At 38.1% G+C, this 17,932-nt stretch overlaps 1 protein-coding gene across 1 annotated transcript in view; it reads right to left on the reverse strand.

The window, feature by feature from the left end:
- Positions 1–5,535: 5,535 nt before the first annotated feature.
- The window catches only part of TOPAZ1 (testis and ovary specific TOPAZ 1), a 42,370-nt gene continuing 29,973 nt past the window's right edge, over positions 5,536–17,932 (reverse strand). The window contains exons 14-21 of the mRNA XM_065629429.1: positions 17,509–17,575; positions 16,320–16,494; positions 14,360–14,460; positions 10,263–10,428; positions 9,249–9,413; positions 7,997–8,200; positions 7,053–7,236; positions 5,536–5,782 (exon numbers count right to left, since the gene is read on the reverse strand). Coding sequence (XP_065485501.1) covers positions 5,536–5,782; positions 7,053–7,236; positions 7,997–8,200; positions 9,249–9,413; positions 10,263–10,428; positions 14,360–14,460; positions 16,320–16,494; positions 17,509–17,575 — 1,309 coding nt within the window. The remainder of the gene's footprint in view (positions 5,783–7,052; positions 7,237–7,996; positions 8,201–9,248; positions 9,414–10,262; positions 10,429–14,359; positions 14,461–16,319; positions 16,495–17,508; positions 17,576–17,932) is intronic.

Genomic DNA, 17,932 nt, shown 5'->3' on the forward strand with positions numbered 1-17,932 from the left:
CTTCTCCAAGGCCTGTTAACGCAGGATGCGGACAAGCCGTCCCTTCTCATTGCTGATAGCAGAGTATGTCCGCAGTTGTGACCTGGCGATGCAGAAGGGAAAGCCCTGGCACAAGAAATCGCTGCTCTTTTGCAAAGGAGAGGGAAGGGGTTATCCAGGCACTCGCACTTTGCATTGCCTTTGTTCTGCAGAAGGAAAATGCCAAATGGGCAAAGAACCAACTGAGAGCTCTGCAGTCCCAAGGGGAAAAGCACAAGCTATATTCCTGCAATTACTAATGCTCAATGTATACGTAACATAACTCACCTGGAGCACTGTGTGTGGTTCAGGGCGCCACAGTATATAAAAAGATATTAAGCTGCTAGGGAGTATCCAGAAGAGGGCTATGAAGTTGGTGAAGGGTTTGGAGGGGAAGCCGTATGAGGAGCTGCTGAAGTCACTTGGTTTGTTCAGCTTGGAGAAGAGGAGACCAAGAAGAGGCCTCATCATGGTCTACAGCTTCCTCACAAGGGGAGGAGGAGGGGCACGCGCTGATCTCTTCTCCTTAGCGACCAACGACAGAACCCGAGGGAATGTCAAGAAGATGTGCCAGGGGAGGTTCAGGTTGGACATTAGGAAAAGGTTCTTCCCCCAGAGGGTGCTGGACACTGGAACAGGCTCCCCAGGGAGGTGTCACGGCCCCAAGCCTGACAGTGTTCAAGAAGAGACTGGACAACGTCCTCAGACGCACTGAGGTGGTTGTCTGTGGGGTTGTCATATGCAGGGACAGGAGTTGCACTCAATGATCCTTGTGGGTCCCTTCCAACTCAGGACATTCTATGAATCTATGAAATTTATAAATCTATTTTTCTTCTATGGTAGTTGGTGTCAAGAAGCAGCTGACGCAGAAATGTAACCTCAGAGCAAAAACGCCTATTGCTGACGAGTTTCAGAACAAAGAGAGATTAACTGTTAGGGATTGGAGTTACTTGCATACAATCTACAGCATTTACAGGCAGAAAAGGTTAAAAAAAAAGACTGACAAGGTTTAGGAACTATCTGTAGTTCAGTGAAGCTTTAAATCAACACTCTCACAATCCTTGGGGGATTTGCATAATTTCCATAATGTGCAGCATGTTTTTTGCCTCCCGATAGAACCCATCAGTTATGTAAGCAAATTGGTTGCATAATTATGCAGATGGGGAAATAAATTTAATTGATTCAACAGAAAAGTGTGCTGTTCATCTCACCCAGGATTTCTTTTAACTCCGTGAGGAATAAATGAAACTGAGGGAGGTAATCAGCAGGTGACACTGCCGGAAACGAGCTCCATTGCATAGGGTACCCGTTTTCAAACAGAGCCAGAGCAACCCACCCTCCATGCACAGGAATGAATTCCTGCTTTTTAGCTAAAGGTCTGAACACTTGCTGCTTATGAGTATCACCACCACATGCCGTGGCAGTAGTATTGTGGCTTTCTCTGGTTTCATTATTCCCCATCAGTTCCCAGGATACATCCCACTGGCTCAGCAAGAGCAGCTGAGGCATTTCCGAAAGGAAAGCTTGTTTTATAACAGATAAAATTAACGTCTGAAAGAGCATGGGTTTTGATTACCTCTTACCCTCTAACAGAAGGAGAATTTTAAGCATCTCAATGAAGTTGGCAACTGAGCCATTTTCTCCTTGCTCCTTTGCTTCTGTTCTGGTCCTAGATCTGCAGACAGTCAAAAAGTGGCATCAACTTCTCCAGTCCCATCACACAAAATGGCATAGAAGCTCAGAGGCCAATGCCAGCATCAAGTTTTTGTACTAGTCATCATACCAGTCATTTTAGAAGAGTTATGCAGAAGGAGCTAAAAGGTAGACCTGGCTTTTGCCAAGAAAAAGCCCCGCAAGATGCAAGATGGATCTGGAGAATGTGAATGGACAAAAATGCAAACTAGTAATTGCTCTTAATGTGGCTGTATTTTACTGAGCTGAGGAGTGTGGTGTTTTGGTAATTAAAAGATTGATTACTACACCAGGGACATTTAATTTTACTATTTCTCCTCATGTGAAACTCTAACATCCATTAGAATTCTTCAGCAAACTGAGCACAGCCCATAGGCCTTGCTGTAGCCTCCACTCGAGTCTGTAGTTGCAACTGGAAGCTGGCCACATCCACAGCCGGGAGCTTCAGCCCAATTATTCATGAGTGTTTACTACATTATGTGCCACAGCATGGTGAAAAACTGCAGAGTCTGACTGATTTCACACATTCTTAACCTCCTCATGCAGCAATATCATGGTCTAGATTCTTGTAGAAGTTATGAGATACTAAACTCTCCATGTCTACTTTGCCATTTGCCTACTCTCCTGCATACCTAAGAATGTTAATTACAGGGATCTGAACAGAATTAAATAATTTAATGACAATACTGACTCACAAATATTTTGGATACTTCATATAAAGAATAAAAAATGTTTATTAACATCTTAACAACTCATCCAAAATGATCCCCCCAATTGCTCTATATACTTTATAAAACATGGTAAAACTATCAAGCCTCTATTTCCAGCTTGTCTCCTCTGTTCCCCATGTGGGTTAAGAATCTCTCAAAACTATGAATACCTTGAAATAAAATTGTGGTAAGTCTTCCAAACAACATTATTCTGGTTTAGTTACAAGAAACTGTCCGCATCTAACAAAAGTAATCTTTCCAAGAGCATACCTTGTAGGGAGTGAAAGTTGAAGAAATATTTTCACAAAGGGAATTTCTCGTGCATCTAACAACATACAGTGTGATCTAGACCTAGCTACTGAGCACAGAAAAGTTTTTTTGCATATTCTTCTGTCTCCCTCTGCAAACAGTTAAACATACATTTTATTTCCTATATGAAAAATCCAATATATCAAATGAGTTGCTTAATCCCAAACAGCGAAGTTCTTTCAGCTACTAAGAAACAGTAACTTATACCTGGGCAAAAGCAAAAATATGGATATTGTCTACTGAGTGGCTGGATCTGCAAACCTGTATTGTCTCTGTTGTATTAAACTTTTATTCTTTGGAACATTTGTTCATCATTCCAGGCTTGTTTCTGTTCCACATTGAGGTTTTGTCCCATTTAGCACATGGAATTTCTGTCACCAAAAACGTACTGAGAATGTTGCTCAAAAAAACCTTTCTGATGTTTTGATGATGCAGGGAGCTTGCTTTACTTGTTAATATAAAACATGACTGATTTTGCATCCTCTCAAGATGATACTCAGGAGATGAAGCCAAAACATCGCACAAATTTTACATAGTTCCAAGTTAAGCTAGAAGGTCAATGATTAACCTCTGACTGAAAAACAGGCAACATTTGGATTTTTTTTTTTTCTGCAGATGATCTAAGTGAAAATTCAAGGTTGCTTATAATGGAAAAAATAATGCTGTCTCTATAACATCCCAAGCTTTCAAGCCATACATATTATCAAGAGAATTTTGTCCTTCTGCGTCTCTCAAACACTGTATTAGTCACATCTGGTACCGCTTACACAAATGTGGGATTTAGCTGAGGTTCAGATAGCCTCTAAATCCAAGGAAGATTAAACTACAAAGGAAGTATCCTACAAAAAGTAATTAGCGAAAATGACTTAAGTTTCTCACTGCCAGTTTTAGTTCGTTAAAACCTTCCAAAATTATGCTTGCCATTAATGCTGGAGTGGCTAGATTAACATCAGTTTAGATTCCTCATCTGAAACCTGGTCATTTCCTATCCTGTCTTTCAGCTACTGGGAAACAAAAGTAGCAGAATGCTCCTGGATTTGTCCAGGTTGGACAGCCTTAGAAATGGCAGAGCCATCTTGGTGAATACCAAGTGGTAGAACCCAAAGTCTGTTTGAATTAGTGCCAACTGTTCTTCAAGAGAAATTTTGAGGTAATGGACCTTTAAAGAAATGCCATCTGATTGTTAGTACTGAATCTACCATTTTTTAGAAGGGAAGCAGGTAAGTCCCCTATGGAAGAATGATACCCTGTGAAAACACAAGAACCTCTACCCCTGCATTTTTCTGTACAGGTGGCACAGGAGGAAGGCAGTGATCTTGGTGGTCATCAGATTCAATCCTCTGCCTTCCAGTAGCAACTCCCAGACAGACTGGGTGAGCAGTGGTATCGAAAAGGGTCAGGACCTGGCCCTGAAGAGGGTTACAACTGTCCATCAGGTTGGTTACATCAGATTAACGGCATGAACCTCAAGACCAGAGTGGCAACACCCCAAACAAAAACACACTGACACCCCTCCAAAACCCTCTACAACCATCCAGCGCTAAGATCATGATGGCTTTCATGATTCAGAGGCACAAAGGTCACCTGCAATAATGCTGCTGGAACTGGGAAGAGATTCATACTGCCTCAAAGGAAGGAAAGGCTTTTCAAACATTGAAGGCTGATGCCACCATCTTGATCTCACTTATGATGGAACAGTCTTAAAAAACCCCATGAACTTCTATGCCCAAGAGAGCAGAAATTTTCAGCATAAAAAACTCTAAAGGGGATGGAGAACAGGACCAAAAGAGCTATATTATTGCCATGTTTGTGAAGGTTGGTACTGGAGACGTAAACTAACACTACAGAAGTGGGGAGCTCGGGGAAGTATCAATTTTGACAGAGGTCTCACTAATTTGCCATGAGAGTTTTCTGATATAAAATGTTTGGTCCTTCTTACTCAGGCTGCAGATCAGTAGATGAAGTGTGACAAGCATTTAATGCTTAATCTGATTCAGGATTTGCAGCTGGAAAAAAGAATTCCCAAAGAACCAGGAATGCTAGAAACAGCTTGCTAGAAGCCTCCACCTCATCATGCAGTTGGCAGAAACTTAAAAAAACCAGGCAAACCCACTTCCCTATGAGAGCACAATCAAGGGAGAAAGCAAGTTTTCAGTGAAAGCATGTACATATACATACGTGAAGCCATATACAAGTTATTATCAAGACACAACTAAACCTTCGGCTGTGAGCAACTTGTGTAGACTCAGTTCTGTGTAGGAAGGTATCTTAAGTCAGGCACGTCTCAAATGATTTTGAAGTTATTTTATACTCAATGCTTTTTTCTGGGTTTTTAGAGTAAGGAAATTAAGATCTAAGGGGCACACAGATAGGAAAATATCCTCCCAAGATACTGCGAGGAAGACAAAGGGAAACGTATTACTTCTACAGACTGTGAAGCAGTGTGGAAAACCTCTCACTCAAGAACAGTAGATACGCTCCATCAATGCACTTATCACCTGCTGGGTGAAGAATAACAGTGCTAGATTCTCCATAAAAAGAGAGAATGTAAGTTGTGAGGCTGTGGGTTTCTCATAATCTAATGATGCCATCACAAAACATCTGTGTAAGCCAGTGTGACAATCTATATAGTTAGGAAAAAAAATTATACTATTTCTGTGCTACTATCTGCATTATCATCAATATGAGTATTTAAAAACACAACTGGAGTTTGAAGCCTTGCTGTAAATCAGTAAGGCACAGTCTGAACACAGTGGGAACTGCCTTTATTAATTTGTATTATTGTCAACAATGATTGCTTTAACCATTAAAAACCAAAACAGTCTTTACTAATTAACGACTGCTGAAACAGCCAGACCTTCGCAGCCCACTTCATATTCTCCTGAAGCCATTTTACAGCAGATGTAAGCTCCAAGCTGTAAACTTCTTCCATATTAACATTCATTGTCATATGTTTAAGAAAAAGCTTTGGATCAGATAAACGAGCAGCTAGGATCAGTCTCTCCACTGCCGCTTGATAGTCACTGTTATTCTGAACTCTCTGATCTTCACATCTGAAAGGGAAATTTTCACAAATACAAAATTATACACCATACAGGCCGTGTTACTTGCCAAATGCTTTATACTGACAATAAGGTTACGAAAACATTAAAATACTGCTTTGTGTTCACTCACAATAGATTGTGTAAATTTCTAGACAAATTGTATCTGATTGAAGAATTAAAAAGTTAGGAAAAGTTATCTTTTAACATATTTTACACGAATGAAAAGTAATAGGATTTAATGCCAGTGCAAAGTAGGTCTGCAATATTCACAGCATGTTTAATGAAGAAATGCTTGACTCTAGGATGGAAAATTCAGTAAAGGAATGTAAACCATTTTATGAACTGGATCTAGCAAGAATTCATGTTCATGCTTGAATCCAAAAAGATTACTCATTTTTGGCATAAGGAATAAGGATGTGCCTAAGTGACATGCCTACATTTCCGCAGGAGCAGAACTTACTCTTCAAGCAAACAAGCAGAGGTACTACTGCATACAGAGGAAAACAAGAGATAAAAAAACTTCTCATTTATCAAAAGAACAAAATTAAGAGAGGTACTCCTTGGGAAGAGTAGAGGGGAAGGAAGACAGAGTACTCAAGTTGGAGATGTCCCTGTCCCTTGTTAACAAATGTCGTTTTCCTAAGCAGTTTCACATTTTGATGCTGAATGAGTCAATCTCAGAGAAAATGGGTCTTGAAAGATAAATTATAGGTATAATCTAGTGACAGTGGTTGGTGGTTTATGGACAAAAGGAAAAAGCAGCAAAACACATTTTTATCTGAAGGTACTAAGTCTTACAGAAAGGGAAAAAAATCTAGCAAATGTAATATTAAGATATCCCTTAGAAAGAGAATCAAGTGAAATGGCTTCATGCACTTTCCAAGAAACAGCCAAGAAATGTTGGAGTTGCTTTTTCAAAGGAGTAACAATTTGACTCTGCCTCTCTACTCCACTGCTTAACCAGAACACAAGAATCTATACACCAAGATATGAAGATATGTTTTTGAAAATACAGCACACTCTTGGTGCAGTAGACACATTCGGTCAAGGAACACAGGCCAATATCGCTCTGGAACAATTACTTTTCTGGTACACGCATGTAAAAACAATGATTCAAAAAATCCCCAAACATTTACTGTTCTATAACCAGTTTAGAAACACGGACTAAAAACAAATTTAAAACCATTCATTTTCCCAGCCAATGAAAAATAAGGTCTCCCATGAATTACATGATCACCTGGATAAATACAATCAAAATGGTACGTATCTGACAACAAACCTTTTCAGTATTATTTGAAGAGTCTGACTAGCAGCCGTTGGACTTTGAATATCACTGGCATTTGAAACAAGAAATATTTCAATGGCCAACAGCATCTCAACCTCAGACAGGTATGCTGGAATCATCAAAAGTTTGTGATATAAATTTCCCTGCAGTGGTGGGTAGCAACCCAATGATAAAGCACCTGAGAGTAAATGCAGAAACAAGAGGAATTAGGATTACCAATACTGAATATAGATCTGTTTTATTCAGTATGTGGCTAAAAGTGTGGGGGAAAAAAAACCCCAAATAACGAACTCCTAATGGATTTTACTATTTCACTTATTTGGCCTGATTTCAGAACACAGCAAGTAGTATTCACACATAATAGTCACTGTTATAAAATGTTATTTTTATCAATGAATATTATCAGCGATGATTAAAAAGTTCTTTCAGAAATCTGGGGACTCCCAAGTGCGTAATAACCCAAGTACAATTTAGGACAGGTCAGACAGCAGCTTTACAAACAATGATCACAGTGAGAACACATTTGAACAGCATCTCCTCCTTTGCTCCCCATCCTCTGCCAAGTGGATACTAATAATTTTACCACCACAGATCTACACAGAAGTATAAAGAAGTCTAATTTGCCTACATGAAAAAAAGATGATGCACTTTTTAACCATTTCAGGGTTCACATTTTTTAAATTCTGAAATGGAGCATGAAAACCTAATTTTATCAGAATTACACTTATTTCATGCCAGCTAGTATGCACGGATTCATATTTTCAGCTGTCACTATTTCCCAATAAACATTTTGGTTATAAATAAATTCCTCATAGTGACATGGAAAATACTTTTTCCTTCTTACAAAGTATATTCTTACCCATTTCTCCCCAACTTACTGAGCTATCATGAGTGTCGAAAGAACATAAGGGAAGGATATTGCTTAAGAATCAACTTACTTTTGTAATAGGTCCTAGCTTTAGACCACAAAGAACTTCTTCCCAAAGCTGTGATTAATCCTCTAAGTAAGAAAAAATCAATAGCTATGTTTTTTGAAAGCATGAAGTCTACTGCAGAAGATGAGACCCCAAGGTTCTTGCTCTCAAAACAGGCTTCTATCAGCTTGTTAAAAAGGCAGCTGTACTGAGAAACATCTATAGTATCTGAAATGAAATGAAGAATATTAACTACTGAGTTAAGCCAAATGCAAATCTAATTGAAGAATCACTTCTTCATCAGTACCTAAAATCAGGACTCTTGCTTCTATCAGCAATATGGAACAAGGTTGAGATCACTTATGATAATGATTTATTTGTCAAAAATCTTTTCATACAGTTAGTTCATTCATGCTGTGAAAGAGAAGTGTTAAGGTCCAAGTAATAATTTCCTGCCGAAAACAACAGGATCAGATAACAATCTCTCTCAGACTTAACATTTCCACCAATAAAAAATTGCCTTCGTGTTTAAAGTTCTGCTTCTACTCTTACTTTGAACTGTCCACTTCCTCTCAACTGTCCCCTTCTTGGGACCAAGCAGCCTTGTATCCACCTCATGCCTCAAAGGACTAGATCCTTTTAGGATTCTCTAAGTAGATGGTCTTCCAACTAAGCTCTCCTAAAATACCTAAAAGCACACACTGGCAATAGGACTGAGACCTACACACAGGCGTCAGCTAAGGTTTCCTCAGTGGAGCCTAAGTAACTATGCATCTCATTTTGAAGTATACATCTAAAATTTGTCAGATAAACTCAGTCCCAAAGGGCACACAGTTCTTAACATGGTATGTAAAAGAAGCCTAGGTTGGCTAACTCAGAGATAAACACAATGCACTCATCTGAAGCTATGACAAAATGAATTGCCCCAATAATATCCCTATTTTATCTTATTTTATAGACTGTGTATGATCCTTAAAAATTTAGTGGGTCTTTCGTGTTGCCCTGTGTAACTGAACCAATTGGAAAAAGAGGACAGGCGTATAAACTCTATGTCTCTGTGTGTGTGTGTGTGTGAATGGATGTGTGCACGCGTATGTGCAGCAAGAGCTGCAGAGTACAGTATATATTTTAATTGACACTACACCCCCAGGAAAAAAAATGGGCTTGTCTACAACCATCTCACTTCTTCAAAAAGTTCGAGCTGTAAAACAAAGAACAGTACAGAATCATCTGTTAAATTTTTAGCTCTGAACACAGTACCTTTTTCTTTACTTACCAGAATGGTTTTGAAAACCTGGCAAGTTCTGCAGAACTTCAAATGCCTGCCTGTATAAACTCTTCTTCAAGGATTTGTGCACTAGTGTACATAAGAGATTATGTCGACTGAGGATGTCCATTTTATCACAGGGCCACAATGGTCCATTTGTGGTCCACTCTGACTCTGTGGAAAACAACAGGGCAGTGTTATTTCTGTGAACCGAAACTGCTGGACGCTGACACTTTTTGCCATTAAGGATATACTGTAAACTGTAGCAGAAAACAAATTTCGGAATTTCACAGAAAATGCAGTTCTAGTTACTAATAATTTGTTCCTTATCACCAATACTTCTCAGATGGATCCTCTAAACCTTTATACTGTAAATAACCCCTTTTATTAAAAATCACAGTAGTAAAATGGATTGTCACATAAATATATATGTTTATATAAATATGTATATATCTACGTACATATATAAAATCAGACAGTAAATTTTAGATCCTCAGTATTACTTTATAGAACACGTTCTATGCTTGTTTATACTTCTGAGTTCCTCGTCTTTTCAGCAGATCAGAGTTCCAAAAAGGCAGTCATTATGCATTATTTAATTTAATTCTAAAGCTATTTTACTAAATGTGGATATTGTGAGGGGTAAAGATACTGTGCATTGACCCAAGCCTGAAAATTTTTCGACACTGAATGTTACCCGGCTCAAAGAAAAACTATATGGGGCAGGGTCACTTTCCAAGCTGCAGCTCTCCCTTATTATGGTAGGCTTTTGAGTCGAATGGTGTTGATGGCAGACTACTGGGAAAACTTTTCTGAAAAAAATTTTGCATTAGTCAAATATTTCTTGTATATATCAAGAAGAGTACTAACCAGTAAGATGCATCACATTTTATTTCTGATGTCCCAGTATTATTAACTTTATTTAATAACACAGACCAGCTTGTAACTTTTACCTGAAAGCTGTCATAGAAAGGGACTGTTCAAATTTAAGTCAAAACTCAATTTTTTATAAAAGCAGCTTACCTCTCAATACCCATGTTGCTCCATCCAAACTTCCAGTTTTAAGAAAAATTTCTGCAGCTTTATTAACAATTTGACATCTTGATGCTAACCTCTCTGCACCTATAAATCCTTTCAAGACTGTAAAATGTATCTGTAGCTCATGCAATTTATCCAAAACCTTCCTTCCCTAGCATAAGAGGGAGGAGGGAAAGGGGGAAGGTCAGAGAAAGCAATGGTATCAGTGAACACAGAGTATATTTACACAAAATACAGCAGATTTAATTCAGTGATACAGATTTAAAGGCATTGGTTTAGTTATCCAAACTGAGTGACAGGAAAAAAAAAGGTATAGTAAAATTTCTAATGAATAGTAAGGTTTTTTCGACTGTAGGCAAAACCCCCCCACCAACCCATTGTTGAACAGTTCCCAGCACACTATTCTCCACATTATTTCTAGTATATAATGTTCCTATACAGCATTTTAAAATTTGTATTTGCTGACTTTAGTATATCAATATTTTTACTCTTTTGATAGCATTCAGCACTACATGACCCATAAAATTCTAAAAAGATCATACAGACAGTCTTCATCTTGCAGCAGAGGTGTAACTGTTACATAAGCCAAAGAAAACACTGATAGTTGTACCCAGCAGGACAATAAGCTGGAAAAAAATTGGCCTATAACAGTAAAACCAACAACTTCATCATAATATGCCGGGTAGACATTTTTATACTGGTTTCCTACAGAGGCTTCCTCTTAACAACTTTTTGGTTGGCCTTTTCATTCAAAGATGGAAGAAAGCTAGCAGTCTCAAAGATAATTAAGACATGACCAATCTAAAAAACATGATGATCAAGTCAAGGTGGGATATCAAATTGATGTCCCCAGGAAGGCAAGGACAGGCAGGATCCAGCACTTACCCTGTCTGGCTGCACCTTACTGGTCAAGCAACACAGATGAAGCTAGATTTGTTTCAGCTCTTGCTTAGTGGGTGCATCAATGAGGAGGTGGCTTATTAAAAATTGTGGTCATGCGTGTGCAAGCATCGTGGTGGTAGAAAAAGAGTCGTGGAGGCAGAGGGAAAGGGAGCCTTAGCAGAACACAGAAGCTGACAGAAAATGAAACTTACTTATTAAGAAGGCCTGGCATAAGCTCAAAATTGGAGACTTTTGAAGGTCTACAGGTATCTGCAATAGTTTATTTCAGCATAACGCATCAAAGAATATTGACTACATCATTGAAGTTAACATTTAAGGTATAAAGAACCCATTCAGCTGTAGATGTATGTGGTTGAAGGGAAAAAATACATACCCAAAAACTCAGCTGAAACTTTGACAGCAAAATAGAAATTTGAAATCTAAGCGCAAAGCAGAGAAAAAATACAAAATTAAGGAGGATCTGCATCTATTCCATCCCTCTAGCAAAAGGAAGGGCCACTAAGAAGAGTGTCTCTTTACAAAGGTGGAAAGCATCCAGCTGTAAGCACAAATTATCTATAAAGGAAGGGCACCCTATTAAAATGTGCTTGTGGAATGAGAACCTTAATTGGACAAGAACCACTGGCCAATCCTCTGCAGTAATAAAAAGCTGGGTAAAAATAAACCGTAGCAAAGTCCTTCAAGATAGGAAATAGCTGAAATAGGAAAAATAGGAAGGGGAGGAAATAGTTGCCAAAGGAGCGTACAAGTAAATACCCAGAAAGGAGTCTAGTTTTGCTTGAAGAGCTGTCTCCATGGAAGACCTATTCACATGTCTCAAATCTGCATGTTTTTTTGGGGTACATCTGGTTTATGAACTTTCCTTAGCTCTTACAAAGAATATTCTCTTCAGGACCAAAGAGCATACACATTTTACCCCTAAGAGCCACCAAGCATCAAAGCTAGTTGATGAAGAGGTTTGATATTCATGAAGGGAAAATGATCTGAAAAGCACATCTAGAGCTTTAGGCAGTTCAACATATTCATAAAATGACATACGGCATGTCGCAAAGCCAAAATTACTTTGGGTACAGCAGGAAGAACAAATCCATTTCTTTCTTATTTTCTGGACCTCTTTTTCTAAGAAACAAGACATGGGATCAAGCTGATAGTGCCCTGTAACCAAAGGATTAGCTGATACGTCTAATGGAATAAAACTGGTTGGAGTGAGGTAGGAACAACAATTCTAGTTCATCCCTGAAGCAGAGATCAATTTCCAATCTGCCAGTTCCGATAAAAATCATTCAGAGCTCAGCCTCATTCACACTGCAGTATGGTTGGTCAACACGGGTTGTCTACAACGCTATTTGAAGATCTTGGTGAGCAGTCTGTTGAGAGGTGGGTTTGATGCCTAATACAACATTCTCAAAGAAGCAATGATCTTTTGCTCTAGACATGAAAAAAATGATAGTATCATAAGAACTGTCTACTTTTAGTAACTCCTGTTATACAAGAGAAACACTACACATGCTTTGACACCCTGCACCTCTGAAATTAGGACATGAAGAACCACCTCCTTGGAATATCAGAGGTCCTGCAACCCAAATATTGGGATCTCCCGTAAGATGGATCTGGAAAACAGCTAAAATGTGTCAGGGCATTTCCCTACAAACACTGAATACATGCTGTCTCTGCTGAAGACGACAGCCAAAACCCAAGCCAAACTAAGTTCTTTGATGGGCATGTAAGCACTGACCACTCCTCAATGCCAAAAATTTAGACTCTCTCTTCTATGGCCAGGAATACCTTGACTGTTCTAACTGCTGAGTTTTGTGGAACAAAAATGCTTAAAAAAGCTTTAGTGCACTACCATAACAGTGCTGAAGTAAAGACCCTCTCTCTTTCCCTTTACTCCTAAATAGTACCACGCTATGCTGCAGACCATTCAACTCAGCAAGCTGATGCTGCAAAATTAACGATTCATCAAAATGGGTGTATTGCCTCTAGAATAAGCACCTCTGTCAAATATCTGCTGAGACTTGGGTTGACCTGGGAAACAGACTGAGCAGTTCACAGGTTTTACATAACTTAATTCCTGTAGGTTATCCCCTAGAGACAATAGTACCAAAGACATTTTAACTCTTTGGTGCAAACCAGAAAGGGTTCCTCAACAATTCACAAAAAAGCCTCAAGAGACAAAAGGGGACAAGGAGAGGGTTTGCTTGTTCATAAAAATACATGCTAGAAACCATCTGGTATGGGAAGAGAAACATCCCAGTACAGCATAATTATTAGTTGAAAGGATCAGGCCCAGTGACACAAAGGTAAGTTCACAATGTGATCACTGACCAAAATACACACCAAAGTCATTGGTGGTTTATATTTTTTCTTATGTTGTCACTGGTCATGTTGCATTGTGTGGGGGATCTGGTCTGGTATACACTGCTTCCTTCCAGGAAGAAAAAGACGAATTTAACATTGAAATGGATCTTACAGTGAACTTACGATCAATACTGCATGAGGCCTAAAGAGTGTAAAACATCCAGTCTTTTGTAATATTTGACAGCAAAAAAAGGATTATAAAGGCTATTTATTTGGGAGGCCAAGTCTTCGCAAGATTCACAGAACTTAGAACCCTTCTTCAATGGAAGAAAAACACTTCTGGTGACATTTTGGGGAATAAGCAGTTCACAAAGTGCAGTAGCAGCCTTGCTGTGCTTCTCTTCTGTCTTCCTGGCCTTACCCATTCCCTTTGAGGCCAGGTTCAGAAGAACCAGTGCAGGAAAGCACCCAAACTTTTGTAAGTATTGCTTGAGTTGGGAGGTCTCAGAATACAGCAGTATTGCCAGATAAAAGAAAGTGACATTTCTGCAAAACAATCCCATCAGCACCTCACCCCAGAATCTCAGGACAACCTGTCTGCTAATCCAGATTCATCCTTAGCTCAGGAAAGTCAAAAGCTGAACCTGAACAATCAAGTTTCTGGGTCACAAGACAAAGTTGTGACAGGCTCCACAGAAGACTACTGCTCAGAAAGGCACAATAAAATGCTCTGACCAGGCTGGACAATTAATAAGTACCAAGATGGTGGGGAGGCAGGTGGCACATCCAGCCATTCAACTAGAGGAACACAGTTTAACATCTAGAGAAGAAATAACTCATTCTTTTTCTTCCCATCAGGTTCCTATAGTCCAGTATACCTTTATCCACTGCAGTACTTTGTGATAAGAATACATTACACTTATCCCAATCCTTCCAATGAAAATTCTGTCTGCTTCATTATGTTGTGAATTTTTTATTACTGGAAAGAAAAAAAAAATATTTTAAAAAAATTACATGTAAATGCAGTTTAAAAGAAATTATACACTTGAAAAACATAGTTGCTGTGAAAATATTAAATATACTTTACAAAATATTTGCCATTAAAAGCAGTAACTTCCTAAGTCATAACACTAGAAGTAGGGTAAATAACTACAGTTTATTTGGACACTATTTCATAGTAGGCTAATTCATCCGTTAGATGCTTGGACATGTAATGGCATAATTTAGTAACATCATTATTTGTAAAGTAAGCTTTGCATTTTCTGGCACCATGAAGAAATGTTGGCAATTACATAACTGAGTAATTAAGTTTTTCCAACCATATTATACAGATGCTTTGGAAGCACTGTTGATACTCTAGAGCAGTGGGCTCCAGAGTGGAGTGTGAGCACAACAGTCCATTCAGATGCGGGAAGAAAATATTTTTTGTACCATTAAAAATAAATAAACCAAAATATTTTTAAAAGCAGTGTCTACTTCATCTTTACATAATCTTTTAAATTCGTACTTTGTGTATATTTTATAATGTACTTAATATATTAATGCAGTAGTACATGTATATAATAAGTAGACAGGTAGGTAGATAGGAAGGCAGATAGGAAGGCAGATACATAAATCAGGCATGACTGCTCAAAAACTTTTTAACTGATAGAGGTGCCTATCAGTTTGGAGACCACTGCTCTAGAGAAGACAGACAAAGTTCCAAGCCCCCAGCTGGAAGCTGTGATAGCTCTTTTATAATATGAAAGCCTGCGGTCAGAAACGTCATGTCACATGTCTGGAATAAATATTCATCATGTTTTAGTAGTTAACACAGGCTGAAAAAGATCTGAGTTATCCATTATAAAATGCTTTAATAACCCACTGACACTTCACTGAGCCTCAGTTTTCTGCAAACTTACTAGGAATAAAGATACAGATATGTAAATGAAGGGGCATAGAGAGGAAAGGGAAAACCTGCCAGAACGATAAAAAGCTAGAAAGTGTTTTGTGGACCCAGCCCTTGGAGAAATTCTTGTTTCTTTAGAGAATAATTCTGAAAATCCAAATTACTAACCAAAACCAAACAAAAAGTACAAATGTTACACATGGGGGCAGACTTTTTCCAGGGCCTGTTACAACAGTACAAGGGGTAATGGTTTTAAACTGAAGGAGGGGAGATTCAGGCTAGACATGAGGAAGAAATTTTTTACAATGACAGTAGTGAAACACTGGCCCAAGTTGCCCAGAGAGGTGGTAGATGCCCCATCCCTGGAGACATTCAAGGCCAGGCTGGACGGGGCTCTGAGCAACCTGATCGAGTTGAAGATGTCCCTGCTCATGGCAGGGGGGTTGGACTAGATGACCTTTGAAGGTCCCTTCCAACCCAAACCATTTTATGATTCTACGACTGTATGATGTAACCCTGTTCAATGTGTTTCAAAATATACAAATATATATATAGCTGTATTTACAGCTCAAAAGTTTATTTATACTAATAAGATTGTGACACTTCACATGACTATATTTCAATAGGTTTGCCTTTGTCCTGACAATAGGGGATTCTTATTAAAAGATCACCAATTTCAGTTTCTTTTCATGACTTCATAAAGCTCAAATTTCTTCAGAACTTTCTTTGACTTGAAGTATAAGCACCGTGGATTTTACTTCTACTAGAAAATGGCTTCTATCGAGCATTTTAGCTGAATGTAATTTGTGCCTCAAGAAATTATGGGTATTGTAATGCATAAAATTAACTAATATTCAGAAAACAGTATATGAATTTATTTTTTCACCTCTTTTAAAAACTCTACAAAGAATAGGGATGAACAAAAAGCATTTCTTGCACCTTAATTTTACCTGCATCAGCAAAATCACAAAAAGGAACTCCTGGTCTGTCTGTCTCAGAATCTCTGGTTAGTATTTCAGCAATACATAAAGACAATTTCTGAAGATCATCGAAGTGTTCACATCCAGTCCTCGCATTAACATACAAAGCTCCCAGCTTGGTCCAATCACTTTTTTCCTTGCAATGCTGTGAAGAAGGCAAGGGACAAATATAAGCGAACCTGCTTCCAGAACACCAAAGAGAAAATATATTGAAAGTCAAGAGATACACCTGGGCTAGACTTAAAGCAGAAAAAAGATGCAGATGAAATGGAAGAACCTCCATGTTCAATATGGCAGTTACGTGTTGTCTAACTTGCATGGACTGCTTTCCACTTTTGTCCCTCAAAAATTAAAATCCTTTTTCCATTTATGTCATGACCCCAACTGGGGAAGTGCATAACTTATTAATCCTGTTTAAGAACTGGCATTCATCCAGTGTTTCAAGATTTTTTTTTTTTTTTGCAAGATGCATGTCAAATTGATGGTTATTTTCTATATGGCTTAGTCTTTTGCTTGACAGATCACTTGACGACTTTGGTGTTAAAGGAGTGAAAAATCAGTCCTGGCTCTTCCCATCTTAAATTTTGGTCTCAGGATCTGTGCAGTAAGTATGACAATATAAACTACATTATAATTGTGCATAATAAGTAATTTGCCCTGGAATATGAAAGATGCAAGTGTCCAATTAAAGAATTTTTAATAATATTTTCTTATTCTTTAAAATAGCTGCTTAGTGTTGCCAATTACAGCCATTTACAATTGTGCCTTTTTAAACTAGATATGAACTCTGCTAAATAATGCATTAAATATTTTTTTGGTGGGGAGTGGTGTACAACTACCAATTACAAGCAAAATAAATGGAAGGCATAGGAAATAATTGCTTAGCATTATGAAGTCTTTAAATTAGATGCAAAACCAAGATAAAACCTACAAGTATGTAAATAAAAGGCTGACAACACAGAAAAGCCAAAGACAGTTTTTCCCTGCACATTAATCTTTTGCAAACATGGCTTTGCATAAAAATATTTATCATAATCTCAATATACCTAATAATAAAGCCCACTAATTTTAAATGATGTAGAAATTGCTATTTCTAGTAGGTTCAAAAGAAGTCATAGTTTAAGTATTCCAACAAGCTTGAAGCATGCACATACTGTACCTGTATTTCAGCCACTGCCAAGTTGAAGTCAAAAAGCCAGTTCTTTTCAAAATGTCTTTCCTGAAATCTTCCATAAGAAAAAAACATTAATACTTATTTTAAACACATCCTATTGAACTAAACTACACATTAGCAGAAGGTGATCAACAATTACCAGACACGAACTAAAAGCTGATGTGATTTTTGATCCTATTTACTACACACTATACAAACTGGACACTGAAAACAGACATCAGGAAGTCAGTACATTTATTAACCAAATAACTGAGCAGAGCTGTTTTCACAGCAAATATTCCCCTGTCTCAGTAGAAACGTAACTGAAAAAGTAAGAATAAGATTTGCAATCCATTAATTAAATGCAGAACTGTATTGCATGTATTTCTGACATAAAGGTAAAAAAGTAGTTAATTCCATGAAAGAAAGT

The sequence above is a fragment of the Caloenas nicobarica genome, chromosome 2, assembly GCF_036013445.1.
Source record: "Caloenas nicobarica isolate bCalNic1 chromosome 2, bCalNic1.hap1, whole genome shotgun sequence".
NCBI classification, from domain to species: domain Eukaryota; kingdom Metazoa; phylum Chordata; class Aves; order Columbiformes; family Columbidae; genus Caloenas; species Caloenas nicobarica.